The sequence below is a fragment of the Gossypium hirsutum genome, chromosome D06 (assembly GCF_007990345.1).
Source record: "Gossypium hirsutum isolate 1008001.06 chromosome D06, Gossypium_hirsutum_v2.1, whole genome shotgun sequence".
Lineage (NCBI taxonomy): Eukaryota > Viridiplantae > Streptophyta > Magnoliopsida > Malvales > Malvaceae > Gossypium > Gossypium hirsutum.
The window spans coordinates 17,628,159-17,644,393 of NC_053442.1; the positions used below are offsets into that span (position 1 = coordinate 17,628,159).

At 32.8% G+C, this 16,235-nt stretch overlaps 1 protein-coding gene across 5 annotated transcripts; it reads left to right on the plus strand.

Annotated features, from left to right (window-relative positions):
- The first annotated feature begins 3,754 nt into the window (after nt 1-3,754).
- LOC107901011 (E3 ubiquitin ligase PQT3-like) lies at nt 3,755-12,638 on the plus strand. Of its 5 annotated transcripts, XM_041095893.1 has the most exons (16): nt 3,755-4,082; nt 4,769-4,835; nt 4,932-5,001; nt 5,370-5,497; nt 5,644-5,714; nt 5,827-5,887; nt 5,985-6,115; nt 6,334-6,504; nt 6,590-6,826; nt 7,015-7,071; nt 7,155-7,195; nt 7,398-7,488; nt 7,578-7,776; nt 7,855-7,983; nt 8,315-9,015; nt 9,330-12,638. In XM_041095893.1, the coding sequence occupies exons 1-15, from the start codon at nt 3,914-3,916 to the stop codon at nt 9,012-9,014; spliced, it is 2,322 nt and encodes a 773-aa protein (XP_040951827.1). In that variant the 5' UTR covers nt 3,755-3,913; the 3' UTR covers nt 9,015; nt 9,330-12,638. The 5 variants fall into 5 exon arrangements, with proteins under 5 accessions (XP_040951827.1, XP_040951826.1, XP_040951828.1 ...); XM_041095892.1 differs by having other exon boundaries at nt 8,315-12,638; XM_041095894.1 differs by having other exon boundaries at nt 7,015-7,062; nt 8,315-12,638.
- Nucleotides 12,639-16,235: the final 3,597 nt, after the last annotated feature.

The following is a 16,235-nucleotide window of genomic DNA, read 5'->3' on the forward strand; positions in this document are numbered from 1 at the left end:
GTATGGAAATTTCGATAATAAATTTTACCGATTTCATGTTTAATTTGATTAAAAGGACCAAATTGCACAAAGTGCAAAAGTTGAATTCTAGTAGCTAAAGGTACCAAATAGCTATGGAATTCAAAATTGGAGGTCCTTATATGGCAAATAGACCATTTAATGGAGTTAGTAGATAAGGATGATTATTCATCATTGGAAAATTAAATAAAGTAAAGGGTTAAATTGGAAAGATGATAAAATAAACGATGATAAATGAATTAAATAATAAAATATCATCATTTTTCTTCATCTTTCCTAAAATAAGAACATGGAAACCCTATTTATGAAGCTTGAAGATAGACAAGCTTATTTTGATTAATTAGGTACGTATTATTGTCTCATTTTTAATAATTTTTATGTTTCCGATATTGTAATAGCTTAATCTAGCTATCTCGAGGATTAATTTGCAAAACTATTAAAGTACTAGGGTTTTTCCATGGATAAGTATGTATGAATTTTTAAGTTTTATGGTAGAAAATGAAAGGTTGTTGATAGATAAACAACTTATGGACTAAATTGAAAAGATGGAAAATTCATGGAAAAATTTTGAATTTTGTGAAATACAAGGGCTACTATGGATATGTATGAAAATCAATTAGGCTTGGAATAAGGATTAAATTGTATGAATTTCATTTTCCGATCCTAGGGACAATCGTAATTAATTAAAAGTATAGATAGTAATTTTTCTAAAGATTTTTATTGGACTGAATTGAATATGAATTATATTAAATTGAGTTAAATTTATTTGTATAGATCCGGATAGACCTAATATAGAGTTAGATCGAGGAAAAGAAAAAAAGTATCGGATTAGTAGCCTACAAATCTACAAACATTTATCGAGATAAGTTCATGTAACTAAATTGTATATTTATTTGTTTAAATTGAATGATATGTATGTGAAATATATAATTTTCATGTGTAAGTATTGATCACATATCCAATAAGTACCAAGTCCCATTTGAACCTTGGAAATTCTATGGATACAAATGACATGTCATTAAGGGTTCCCGAATTCACAATCTCACATTCAATACCGTCACACAATTAAATTCAACCCACTTTCTTGATATTCAATATATATCACACCAATTCAATTCATACGATCATGATATACTCACCTCAATATCCAAATTTTCAATTAACATGTATATGCAAACAATGAAATCAATCCCAAATCATAAAAGTACAAACCGGGGGTCTCGCGTCTCTCGTCGACAACTCTCATTTGTCTTTTCCCTCTCGATGGCTCAGCTTTGACGTTAGCTACATATGATAACACAACAAAATAAGCAATATAAATTCCAATCCAATTCACTATAAAATACAAAGTCAAGCATATTTTGCAATTTATTCAATTTAGTCCCTAAATCCGGGATAAGCATAACTTTTGATATAAATCTTCAGATTAAAATCTGATTTCATATTTACTCATTAGGGACCCCATACTTTTTATCCATAGCATAATTTCAATTTGGTCCCTAATGCAACAAAGCTAATAATCAAGCTTATTAAGTTTTATAATTTAGTCCTTTTATTTCTATCAATTTAAAGCCTAATTTATCAATTTCTCAATAATGAAAACCTATCGAAATCTCAAAATTGAACAAATTGATACATGGGCTAGCTAAATCAAGCTCCTATAATCATAAATCTATAAAAATCAAAATAAAATAACTTAGGGACTTGAATTTTGGCTGATTGTTTAAGAAATTTTGAAGCTTTCTTCTTCTGTTTTCTAATGGCTACGGTGACATAAAGAAAGAATATGAAAGCTTCAACTTATTTTAGCTTATATACTAAGCTTAATGCTTAATTAACTTAATTAACCTTTTATTAATTATTTAATTAAATTATTTTAATTGTTATTTTAATCTTAATGCAAATCATCATTACAATCCACTATCATCCAACTAAAATTGGTTTATTAACCATTTTATTCATTTGGATAATTTTTATATAGGTCCCCAAACCTTTTCCTAATTAAAATTATATAGTGGTTGAACTTTTACAATTTAGTCCCTAAGCCTTAATTAACCATATTTTCGGCTAAATTACTTAATTTAATGTCAATATATCTTTATATTAACTCCATAAATATCACTATTTAATATTTATGGACTCGATTGATAGGAACGAGGTTTCAAAATCACATTTTCTAATACCACTGGAAACTAGGTTGTTATAGGAAATGAAAATTTGATGTGTGAATAATATGTATGGATACATGTATGTATATATATGAAAGTATTCCTAAACTAAGAGGTAAAGGATTAATACTACATGAACCACTTATGAAAGTCTTAAACGTGAAATTCATAATGTCATAGGCTAATAAACTACGAAAATGTAAGTTGAGCCCTAAAAGTCGATTAACTTAGCTAATTCGTTAGTAGTGCTAAATTGTTGTGAGTAAGTATTAATATAATGTGTTTAAGATGGGTTTAACACAAATAAAATATAGGATAAGTAGGTTACAATAGTTACTTACTAAGCTTTTGAGCTTAATGTGTTAATTGTTTAAAACACATATGTTTTAGACTATTGAGAAGATGGTGCCCTTGACTTGGGAGCATTGCATTACCACTTAAGTTTAAGATTGTAATTGATTAATTTAGTTGTAATTGGTGTTGTACCTTGGCATGTACACAATCACATTTATTATAATTGAAATGTAAAGCTATTTGTAAAGTTCAACTCTTTTAATATCTCCTTTTGGAAGCTTTTGTTCCGTTACTCTATTCGAGCACGTGTATGATTATAATTTTGTTTAATTGAGTTTCAAATGGGTTTTAAATGAATTGGGAACTTATTAGCTTGTTTTGATGATGTTTAGAGTTGATTTGAAGTATTTTTCAGCCAAATTCTACTCTAGGGGTCCAAGGTCTCAAGACTTACACCTAAGTTTCGAGACTTACAAACATCGAAATCAAAATTCTACGGTTCTAGACCTAAGTCTCAAAACTTTCAAGCCAAGTCTTGAGACTTGATGTTCAAGTATCGAGACTTGTAGCCCCTGCACCTGCACAACTTAAATTTTGAGCATTTTAAGCCTTATAACCTTGTTTTATGTTTTGGGCATGTCCAAATCCCTGAAAAGCATTCCAAAATAATTATAAAAATGTATTAAAGAAATTTATTAAAGTAATTGAGTTAAATATAAATTCAGACAACTTAGATTTACTAGAAGTAAAATATAATTCAATTTGAATTTAATTTCAAAGTATTTGAATATAATTTTTAAAGTAAATGGATTTTCATTATTTTATAATTAAAAATGAAAAAATTGAATAAAATTAAATAGAAAATAAAATAATGACAAAGGTTTAGTTATGTTTTCATTTAAATATTTAGTAAATAGATATGAATGGAAGAGTTTATGTGATTTTTTTTCAATCATGCAATCATGAATAGTTTTCAATGGAGAAATGTATTTTACACCAAGACTGAGAGGTAAATGTCTTTTACTTTTTCTGTTATATATATTTTAATTAAATTACTTAGATTTTGACACACGGTAAAAATGTTTTTTAAAATTCATTTTTATTCTAAAAAAATATTTAACAAAATTAATTTAAAAGCAATCGTAGACATTACAAAAATCATTTTTCGCATCGGGCCCAACCCAACAGGTGTATAGTTAAACATTCGTGCCAATGTCACGCACTTCGCCCGTGGTAATCTTGTCGTACCCGCCGCGCTATAAAAACCGTTTGGATTCACACTTGATAAAACGAACAGAATCCCCAAATTCTCTCGCAAAGAGATTCACAATTCGGACGCACAACAACATCTCCCTTTTCCCTTCCTTCCTCTTTTCTGGAGATTATTCCGGATAACTGAGTTCCTAATTGAACTCGCCGATTCCATCTCAGCCATGTCGGTCCACTTCAAATTCAGAAGCTCGCGCAATTACGATTCGGTCGACATTGGAGGCCAGCCTTCGATTTCCGTTCGTGATCTCAAATCCAGTATCGTCCAAAACAAGAAACTTAATCTTTTCCAAGATTTCGATCTTCTCTTCTCCGATCCTATCTCCGGTCAAGGTTACCTCCCGCTTTCTGTCTGCTTTAATTTTATTATCTGTTTGGTTGCTTTCGCTTCAAGTTATGTACGAATCGATCGTATAAATCAAGTTTATAGTTATAGCGAGCTAATGATTTACATGGAATTGGATTCATACGTATGGAGGATTGAATAGCTTTTGTAGCCAGTGTTATCTAGGAGAGAAGACGCACTAAGCCCTAGAATCCTTATATTGACTATAGCGCATAAGTAAGCGAAAGATGAATATGTATGTGTTTGCACTTTATTATAAATAAGCTTAATATATTACTTTGATGTAGTCCAGTTTCTATTTTACATATGCAGAATTTTCTTTTTTGTTTTTCTGGTCAATATGCATGATTTTTTTATGGTTGTCTTTGTTATTGAATACACAAATAATGAGACCTGAAGAGTTTGATATTATCCATTTTTTACTCTTAAATATAAAATCAATGAAGAAATAAAAATTAAAGAAATTAAAGACTTCAATCAAACAGGCTGTTTTTGCTCCAAGTGCCTTATAGAAATGCCTGTGCCTCGACCCAAATAGTCTGAGGCGCTTTTGTTGTCTAGTTCTAAGACACAGCAGCTAGTCACTTGCTTTAACTACATGGGTTCCAGCATAGGCTGTCACTCAGTCAGATCTGCTAACAACTACTTTGTCTGCTTGATGGATTGGATACAGCTTACGTGCATGAAGATTTTCAAATTCCTTGTGGCTCGAGTGTGATCATAAAGAGAGTTCCTGCAGGGTTAGTGCTCTCTCAGTTGACTTCAATTTTAGATACAAAATTTATTATGTGGCATCCTATCTTGGTTCCTTACCTATGAATGATGACTATCTTCAGGGCACACTTAGGCTCATGCAAAGTTTTTGCTACCCCGGATGAGAAAATGAGCAAAACCTCTCATCTTCAGGTGAGTTTTATTTTTGCAACCCCTGATATAGTAATTGCATATTGGATGTTTAATCACATAATTTTATGTTGATATGAATAAATAGATTTAGAATTGTTATTGTTGCACTTTTCTCTTTATTTACGAGTAATGAGATGAGAATGTTTTATGCTGTCTTCTATATTTTAATTGCTTGAACTTTTACACCATGTTCACTGCTGCCTTTTAATATAGTTATTCTACTACAATTTTGTTAAGTTAATGAAATTCAAGATGGATGAAGAACCACAAACACTTCTTGTAAATAATACTTGTAGACCTTAAGATAAGCTGTCCTACTTATTTTAGTTGAGAACTTTTTTTTCTAAATGATGACATTTATTTTACAGAATACTGAAACTGTCAACTTTGATGACTTCGGGGCAGAAATATGCCCTGTAACTGAGGGGAACTTATCTTGCAATATTGAGTTCAGATTTTGTATTGATGATGAGGACACTCATTTCAAATTAAAAAGGTATCAGTCTTTCATTTCTAGTTTCTTTAATGCATTAATTAGTTGCATCAACCACTTTGTCCAATTTTCAGTCTATTGATGATTTATTAGTACAGAAGCAGTATTGTTATTCTCTCATGTAAATTGTTTTTCCCCATTGCATTCAGTTGCACCAAGCAACCTGTGGTAGAATGTCAAAAAATTGAAGGGAGTGACATAAGTGAGGCTGTTCCACAAGGTGTGAAATGTTTCATTTTCCTTTAGCTACCCTTCTCAATATGGATGGACTTTTTGTCTCTCTCGTTTTTGTTCTTAAAAAAATGATTTACCATGTTGCCTTTGTACATCAGGTCAGATTATTCCAGGAACAAAATCAAAAGCAGATATTGAGTTGAATGCTAAACTTTCTACGTAAGAGCTTTGTCACTTGCACCCTCAGTTATCTCTATGTCATTATTCAGTCTGAAGATTTCTCTTTCTTTTACTTTCATGTTCTCTGGTTATTGAGAGTGGTTATTGCCAGTTTTCCAGCAATGCAACCTTCTGATTTTCCGTCAGAGCTGAAATGCTCTCTTTGCGGCACATTTTTTAAGGAGGCTGTACTGATACCTTGCTGCCAGCACAGTTTCTGTGAGAAATGTAAGTATTTTCTGGTCTAGTTGTGGCACCTTTTTATATTCCTTTTTTATGCATTCTAAGTGTATAGTCCTTAAGATTTGTTGATAATGAAAGAAAAATTGGGTGCAAAATGCTCTCTAGCTCCAGAGTGCTTGTTTCTTGTGTGAAATTCCAGTGCTATAAGGTTGCTTACGTTTCCACCTGTCAGTTTTTTAATTATGGTATTTGTTCGGTTGCAGGCATTCGTCATGTGCTGGTTGAGAAGGCAAGGTGTCCCAAATGCTTTTCTACAAAATACAAAGTGGAAGATTTGTTGCCAAATCTGTCACTGAGGCAAGCCACTGAGCGATTCCTGAAGTCCCAAATTGTTGTTAGCAATTCAGAAAATGCTTTAGGTAGATATGCTCCAGGTATGAAAATGATATTTTCATAACTCTTGTTTCTCCTTACACTATTCCTGGGAAGGTGAATAATTGCAAAATTATCCAAAAACAGATGGAGAATCTGGAATTCAAGTGAAAGATGTTTCTTGTGCCGTTTCTGTCATTCAAAGAGGAACAAAGCAGGGCTCCAATCAGGTGCATGCTGAATCGATAGGTGGCACTAGTTCTCATGCCAATGGTAATCGTTTTCTCAAAGATAAAATCTCTAAAATGCCTGCGCACAAACTACCTGAGGATCTGGAAGGTTTTGATGATTTCCAGGGGGAAAACCAGCCCACTGATGAGGAAGGTATAATAATGTAGAAACACTTGAGCTATTTATCTGATTATTCTATGATTACAGTCTTTTAGCATCTAGAAGCTTGAGATCAAACATGCCGAATATACTGCCTTGAATATCACTACTTCACATCTCGTATTTTATTATCTATAGTCTCCATTATTGGAATTCTCACTCTTTTCCTTGTCTAATTACAGCTGAATCCTATGTCAAGAAGAAGAGGACATTGTGGGTTGACACTGCAGGTAGAACATGTAAACTAATTCACAGACTTTCCCAAGTCTAATATGGATATCATAACTCTTCTTTGTTCTGACTGACTTGGTGTTACTGGCAGATGCAGAGATGAATTATGTGGAGATGGCAAGACTAAAAAAGGTAATATGTTTATTTATCATACGCTACATGCTAAATACATGCATAAAATTCATTATATAATATATATCTTCAATAATAGTTGTTTCACATACATTACCCATTTGATGTGTCACAATTTTGTGCTGTCATTTTTGCTTATTTCATAATTTGCAGTAATTCAAATGATAGAAATATGGATTCTGATTTGCCTGATTGAATTTAGGGGGACCGTGCTTGCTACATGTGTGGTTCACCTGGTCATTTGAGGAGAGATTGCCCGGCTGTTTCTAGTCTTCATCCTATGCTTCAAAGAGGTAAGTTCCAGATATTTTGGATTCATTACGAATTTTTTTTATTTAATGTGCTAGGGTTAATTTTTTGTTTATGTTTATTGGGTTTGTAGGAAATGCCGTCTTTTCAGGAGCACTGCCTGGTTATGTATCACCATATTGGAATGGGCAATACTATCCCCCTATAAGGCCTTTTGCAAACCCATATAACCCATCTGGAATGATGTCCTTTAACGCAACAGTGATTCCTGCTGCACCGTTTCATGTTCCCACGTATATGCCATCTATGTTTGGTGCATCACCTGCCTTTGGGTAAGTCCATTTAATTTTTTATAGACTCCTTGAATCATCACAATTATATGTCTGGTTTTGATACTGGTGCATTTTTAGGGGATTTACAAGGATTGGAGGCTTAGATGCTGCAATGAAGAAAAATATAGATCACCAATTATGTCCTTCAGGGTTGGATGGTCAATATTATGATAAGAAACACCAGAATACAAGTGAGAATGTCATGAGGTATAAACCTTTTCCATATCAAGCAAGATTTTTGTGTCTGAAAGATTAGGGTTTTCACCTTGTTATGGTTCTTTTCTTCTATTTATGGTGAATGGATTTTTTTCTTTTTTAATTTTTTCTGGATTTGAGTAAGTTTTTTTAAGTGTATTCTTTGTTGGACTTTTGACCATTCTTGGTTTGGAAAAATATTTGAAGAAATTTGCAACAATACCTTCTTTTTGACTGTAAAAGTTTGACGTGGAAAGTACAGCACTCAAATTGTTGTTTTTCTTTTTGGTATGTGTTTATTCTTATATGCTGATCTTTGATGTGCTAATTTTCTATGCTTTAGGAAGCTACTCTACGATGAGAATGATGGTAAAAAATGCCGCTATGATGAGGCAGAAAGAGCATATCACAAAAAAAATTATCCTCAGAGGGGAAGGACTGCAAGCTACTCTGAAGACAGCTTTAACAAAAACTCACTGATGAAAAATTGGAATTCCCATATTGTCGATGATGAAGATGTTTATTCTGATGATGGAAGGGACGATAGCAGTTCTCAAGTTGCTGGTCAAAATCTAAAGCCCTATCATCACTCAGGGAGATCAAGATCAAAAGATGATGATATACCCAGTATCTCCAGCTGTCAGTCTTGGGAGAGGCATAATAAGCATGGTCATAGGAGCTCCAAAAAGCGCAATGATCGAAGAGATCACTGTTACAGTGATTCTACTTGGACTTACTACCCAACGAATAGAGAGAGAGATTCTAAAAGAAAAACAGTTAAGCATGATGCTCAGAAACACTACAATCATTCTGAATCCAGCTCGGAACCACCATATCATTCCACTGACCAGAAAAAGAAAAGAGAGAAAGATTCTAGCCGAAGTTCCAGGCATTCTAAGCATAAAGCAAAACCAGCTCGTGATGAATTGATTCATGATAGGTGGCAGATGAGTAGCGGCAGGTCAGATGAAGATAATCAAGAGAAGTGTCACTATCATAAAAGAAAAAGGTGTACTAAAACAAGCAACAAGTCTGATGTTTGAGGTAAATGTGTATATGAAGTTACATATCAGGAAGTAGTTGGGTAAATATGGTACTAGTTTCCTTTCCAGTGAGGTAAATGTATTGACTTGGTTTACTACTTGTTCCATTATATTGCTTTTCTTTTATCTGGATAGAGTAACGGTTCAAGATTGCACCGACTGAACATAGGGGATGTTCGGTATCTAATTTTGATTCTCTGTTGTTTTTGTTGACACAGATATAGTTGAGTGGTCGGCTTTTGGACAGTAGCTTCATGGATTATTATTATTAATTTTTTCAAAGCATCTTTCTTCTAACCATGTTTCAATTTGTAGCTTTTGCGGTGGAGGCAAGAAATAGTAAAGTTTTGATCAGAGGAGCGATTGCGTAAGTTAAATTATAGGTTCGTTTGCTATTCAGAAAATGATGAAGCTGGTAAAGGTATGTTTCCTTTTCCAAGAAGGAATATAAAAGGTGAGGTGTTCGTGGCTTGACTCAAGTCTATTTATTTCTCCTAATACAACCCGACCCAAAATGTGAATTTCAAATCCATTTAAATTCACTCGTATCTGCAAATAGTAATTTTATTTTTTTTAAAGTTAAAAAACTTTTATTTTAGTCTTTGATAATTATATTTTCAATATAGTTTACATTTTAAGATTTACATTATAATATTGAATATTGATTGAATATTTTCATGCTCTAAATTACATATGCTAAATAAAAATAATATATTAAATAATTGAAAATTGGGTCGGGTTGAGACTCGAATGCAGTCAAGGTTTGTCATTTTTCAGGACGACATTTTTGTTAAAAGATTTTCAAATATTGGGATTGGTGGTAAATTAGTCTTTTTAACAAATCTACCTGACCAACTAACTAATTTTTCTTAGTTTTACACTTTTATTAAATATTACTAATGCCTTATCTAGTTATCGGCATAATTTCTTGAGGCGGTTTTTCGTCGCAATCTTATTTGTTAAATGAGTAAAAGATTTCAGCTTTTGTAATTAATCGTGATTTGGTAACCTAATAGAGAAAAGAAAAGAACACAAGAATAATGTGCTTTCATTGTTTAAAAGTTGGCTTTGGGGGAAATGATTTTTTTACCCTCGTATCTAATCTAGATGTTTGTGGTTTGGGTTTTGACCCATTTGAAAACCCGTTTTATCATTGAAAATAATGTCAAAAATTTTGAAAGTTGTATCAATATTTTATATTTTAAAATTAAATAGGTTTTTTTCCTAAATAATTTTATATTTTGACTAGCTAAACTAACCCTAATTCAGCCATAATAAGAGATCTTTTTACTTGATTTGTGCACGGGCAGGTTTTTTTCAGCAATCTCGTGTTAGTGGCTAATTGGAGGATAACGATGATATAATTCCATTGAAGAAAACAGTAAAACGCTGGAGTATTATTCTCGCAAACTGTTTTAGTAAATGAGCTAAAATTAATTAATTTAAATTTGATCAATTTTATCTTAGTCAACATCTTTTGATTGCTAATATGAATTAATTTAAATTGTTCCTTTTAACCACTCGACTACTTTTTAGCAAAGGAAAGGAAAATTTTTATTAATTTTGAGCAAATTCTATTTTTTTATTAAAAAAGTTCCCTTTTTTCTAATTTAAAATTTAATTTTAGACTTATTTTTTTGTTTTAAATTTTAAATTTTATCTTAATGTTATGATAAATTATTATAATACCAATATGTAAAACATTATTGTTAAAGTAAATGGACGAGTTTACTAATGTGTAAAACATTGCTTTTCTTAATGTTATAATAAATTATTATAATACCAATATGTAAAACATGTTATTTGTTACCATTTTATTTTTGTGGGCCACTTTCGTTACATGGGCGATACGGTTCATAGTGATATTGATAGGATGTTATACTCTGGGAAACTGATTCTAGGGCTGCGTTTCAAGCAGTGGGTTCAAAAATTCGCTCTATCCCTTACTTTTTATTGTTGTTTCCTTGACTTCTCCATGTCATCAGTGTAAACTTACCGAAAGTTGCGGGCCTGTGGGCTACTTTTAGATTTTAAAATTATTTCTATAATTAGAAATTCTTTCACATAAATTGCATATTTGTATTATAGTAATTTTTGAGTTTGGCGTCATGAATTAATTCAACATCGATTTATCAAAGAAATTATTATTTAATTTGTGACCGATTCAATTAGAAAAATTATTAAAAATTATCTTTTAAGTAATTAATATACCTTTTTTTTAGAAATAAGGAATTCTATTATGATACTATGTCTTTCATTATTTTTATATGAAATATATAAATAAAATAGCTATAAATAGCAAGGTTGGAATAACCAAAGGATAATGAAATTTTATTCGTAAGTCTCTTCTTAATCATAATATCTTTAATTCAATCGTTGAATAAGTATTTTATAAATATATTTATTATATAGAGTTGTTTTTTCATCGTATAATGAATGATTGTTGTGTATCGCATTGACCTCTTTTGTAGATAATATCTCTAAAGTGCAGGGTCATTGATCAGCAAATGACAACGTTGGAAAGATTTCTGGCTTTCCTTGGTTAGTTTTTTCAGTTCGGTTTTCTCGATGCTTGTTCTATCATCAACCTAATTTAAATAACTGATGGATTTATAATCCCTGTTTATCAACCCGAAAACCGTTAGTTTAAAATTTGTCTCTATGTTTTGTTCTTTTTATTTGAACGACTACTAGACTTCAACAAGTAAAGAAAGCTTAAAATGTACATGGTTCTTAATAAAATCGAGGAAAAATTCTAAAATTCTCTATCACGCGCTGGTTCAACATTAAGAGCAGAGATAAGGGAAGGAGCCAGGTAAGTCGTTTCTTAGCTTCAACAACGGATGGTTTTCTGCGCTGCTGCTGGTTCCGTACGTTGACTGTTTTGTTCCTGTTCCGAGTGTGTTAACTTGATTAGAGAGTAAGTAACGATCTAATACTAATATGAATATTTTAACATTTACTTTTATTGTGATTTGAAGAACTTTATTATCATGTGCATATGCATATGCATTTCTAAAGTTGACTCTTTAATTTAAAGGAAAAATTAAATTGATTTTTATTAAGTTGGAAGATTAAAAAAATCATTATGTCTTTTTAAAAGCATTGTCATACTGACGTGATAAGATTTCAATAAAGTTGTAGTATAGTGATAAGTATTCTTGCCTGTCATTCGGGAGACCCAGGTTTGATCCCTAGAAACAATGTATATTTTCTATTTGTTTCCGCTTTGTTCTATTTGGGGTGCCTTCCAACTAGGAAACAACTTGTCAGGTTCGACCATAGAAAAGGAGAGTTGTGCAGCGAATCTTGGGGGGTTTCGCCTCAGGATGACCGATACGTTGTCCTTTGTTGACTCTTTTGCCCACCATGTCTGCATTTAATGTTTCAACTCTCAGAGAAAGTGTAGAACTCTATCTCGAGAAAGTTAACAACATGGGCCTTTATACCGTCAGTCATACTGAATGAATCCTTGTGTTATAAGCTCTTTTATGACCTTGCAGTATGTATGATTGTCTTGTTGCACTCTTGTAAGAGTTTAGACCTCATACTCAAGACTCAAGAGACACATCGCTCCTGTTTTTCACATTTATGGATGCAGTGATGCTTTTTTTTTTCTTTTAATGTATTTTGTCTTTGTGCAAAATGCGTGGATTCTGCAAACATTGATATATTTCTATTATTCATCTCCTTAAGTTGCATGCTAGCCTTCAGGGCTACAATCAATGACCAAATAAGAGTGCATTCATATGTGTTATGGCATGAGATCGAATTTCTCAAAATGCATCTATGGGTGACAAAACCTTATTGAGACCTGTGATGGCCCAAAGAGAACAACTTTTATTTCTTAAGGGTTTAGGTGTTAAAATGATAGATTTGAAGTTTATATGTGAAAAATGACTAAAATGTAAAGCTTAATTGATAGTTTCGTACATTGCAGACTAAATTGAATAAAATGTAAAATTGAATGTAGAATTGAATGTAAAAATAGGAAATGTGAGGCCCCTAATGGAAAATAATGAAATCAAATTTTAAATTAGAGTTTTAGTTTGGAAGTTATGTCAATCTCGATTTTAGGGATTAAATTGAAAAATTGTAAAGTTTGAATAAAATGACAATTGATTGTGAATTTGGTCTAATATTAATGATGTTGTATCTTTATGTTAATCCATAGCTAATGTCGACCCGGATTCCTCGAGAGGGAAAGGAAAAGCTAACGTCGTCGATGAATAGCTCGAAATTTCTGGTTTATAATTTTATAATTCGAGAACCTTTTAATTATTGCATATTTATATCATTATACATTATATGGAGTTAGAGGTGAGTATTGATGATTGCTTGAGTTAAACTGATGTGATTTAGATCAAATATCGAAGTAGGGACTAAATTGAATAGAATAGAAAATTTCATGACTTGCTTGATATATGCAATTTGTATGAGATTGAGTTGGTACGTGCAAAATTATGTGTTGAATTTATAAAATGTTGATGAAATTAGCATAATATAGCATGATAAAGCATAAATTGAATTATATAATGAAATTGGAATTTAATTATCCTATTAGCTGTTTGAATTGTGTCAAATATAGTTGGCATTCTATAGGATTAGAGTACTGAGTAAAACCATCGTCTTCGGGCAATATGGGGTGGTAGATATTATACATTGAGTCATTATGACAGGAAACTCGGGTGACAAATTAATTGAGTTGAGAAAACCATTGTTGTTGGGCAATTCGGGGTGGTATTACATATATCGTTATAGTGTCATTATTGCCGAGCAACCCAGGGTGATAGATTCATGTATCCTTATCGAGTCTGTGTGTCACACCCCAAAAATGGCGAATCCAAAATAGCGAGGAAGGTATGCATGTTCACTGTTTTGGAGCACTATGGTAGCATAATCAGTCACCTTACTGGAGAATTAGAGTATTGACACATACTAGAGTTAAAGTATTCGTCCGTTGACGGTATTTAAGGATTTAATTACAGGGTATCTTCAAATGAAGAAATAATACGTCCAAGAAAGAGTACGCTTTAGAGTTTTGGCTGAGCACGAAGAGTCTACCAAGTGTATAAGAAAGCTATAGGAGACTTAATTGTCTTTAAGATCACGCCATACACAAGTCACCGCCAAGGTATAGTACGCTCTGTTTGTATGAACATTGTTCAAGTTGGTTCTTGTAACGGGATTAGCTGAGAGTTAACTGAATTGATTTGACCCTCTCTATAATTGGTCAAACAGTAACGTGGATTTTTGCTGGATTTTCTTTTACCTTCCTTCGGATCTTGTAGGGAAATCAAAGGATAATTTTGGTAAGCATCGCCACTTGTTAAAATCCACAAAATTAGGACTATGAGTATATATATAATGAAAGGGGAGGCATTCCATATGGTTTTTCTTTTTGCTCTACGTTCTGGTCCTTTCTAGCCTAAATGTTTTCTTCTTTTTTTAAGCTAGAGTTAACATTTCGTTTAATTAGTGGATGATTCAACCTTCTGGGAAGTCTTATAGCTTTTTATGTTACGATTATTGAAGAGTAAAGATGTTAAAAGATGTAAGAATAATAAGGTGTGAGTGGAAGGCCCGGCATGGAGGTTGCATGTAGTTGAAACGTTAGTAAATTATCTATAAAAAAAGATTTTAATGGAAATTCCAAGATTTTATAAGTAGTTATTGCCGTTGGACCGAAAAGAATGCTTGAAATAGAAGCTTTGGGCCGAGGTAAATGTGGGTCTTTGGTGAGTCCTAGACCCGACTTTTACACGTTATTTTATGATGATTCTTTGTTTGGTTGATGTCCATGTAGTTGTGCATATCTTTTTGAGGAGTAGGTTTTTTTTGTGTCTCCTATGAAGCATCTGTATGTATGTAAACGAATTGTACAGTGTGTTGCATGAATGACGATGTGTGGTAAGCATAAATGAGAAATTGTGTGTTGGGAAGTATGATTTTGTTATGTGTACTAGTGAAATTTATGTAAATGTGTCAATTATTTTAAATGAGTGTTGCATGGCAAAGTATGGTTGGAGAAAAAGGAGTTCGTGTGGAGTGTTAGGAAAATGTGTGATATGATAATGGACCACGCAGTGGTGTTTTGTCAGGACAGTAAACATACAGGTTAATATGGCAAAAATGTTGTCCATCGAGATTGTAAACACGAGGTCTACTTAGACAGTAAACACGAGAAAAGGCCAATGTGGCAGATATGTGGAAAGACTATGGCCATGGCATATTATGGAAATGGCGAATGAGCCGCATTTGTCTACTAGGGTTTTTGCGTACATCGGGGGCGACGATGGGAAAATCTCAGGCGATGCTGAGTTTAAGCAAATCCATATCGTCAAACACGACAATTTACATGGTGTCTTGATGGCAAACCAAAGAAAGGTTTAATGGTGAAGTTATCTAGAAAGTTTGTATGGCAAATTCTTTAATGCCTAAATGGCAAGTTGTTAGTCCACCTTTGTGGCGAGACCTGGGTATGCCTTTGAGGCATTTTCTGAAAGAAGTCTCGGCAGTGTACCCGACTAATGAATCCACCATAGTAATCCGTAAGGACAGAGAGCTTGGTGTATCCGTAATTATGGGTGGTGTAAGTGCCCGCCAAAATTGAGAATTTTCACATTATGTATCGAAGCCATCTAAGTTTTTTTGTTGGATGATCTAAAATATTGCATTCATCAGACCATGTTCGTTTGTATGGATCGACTTGAAGATATGGTATGATTGGCGTTCTTACAGCCCGCTAGAGCTAGTATGAGAATCCGCCAAGAGTAGTATTCGTATGTATATCATTATGAGGAATGTATCCAACTTATATCTTCAAAGAGATTGTGAAATAGGATTTGCAATAAGGTGTGAAGTGTGTGACCCGCCAATCGAGTGGAATGTGCATAAGAGGGTCAAGTGCGGAGGTTGGCATATAATTATCCGCCAAATTTTGAAAGAAGGTCCAGAATCTTCAAGTCAAGGAATCCAACAACAACGTTCAAAGGTAATATTGGTTAAAACTTAAAGTTTCGTTGAACTTACAAGCATTTATTTGTAATGCAGGTTCTTGGAGTTGAACTAGTACACTAGGAGGGACCAAATCAGGAATGAGCTAAGATGGTAGTTCGAAGAGTGATATTATGCATACAGAGGGGCACTTTTTTGAATATGACAAATAGTACTTTGTGCCATGATTAAGTGTGTTTGAACAAAGGTTTTAAGTTGTAATGT

Coding starts and splice junctions, on each gene's coding strand:
- LOC107901011 (XM_041095892.1), top strand. CDS start 3,914: ATGTCGGTCCACTTCAAATTCAGAAGCTCGCGCAATTACGATTCGGTC. Junction 4,836..4,931: donor ATAAAGAGAGTTCCTGCAGG/GTTAGTGCTCTC, acceptor GACTATCTTCAG/GGCACACTTAGGCTCATGCA. Junction 7,984..8,314: donor ACAAGTGAGAATGTCATGAG/GTATAAACCTTT, acceptor TCTATGCTTTAG/GAAGCTACTCTACGATGAGA.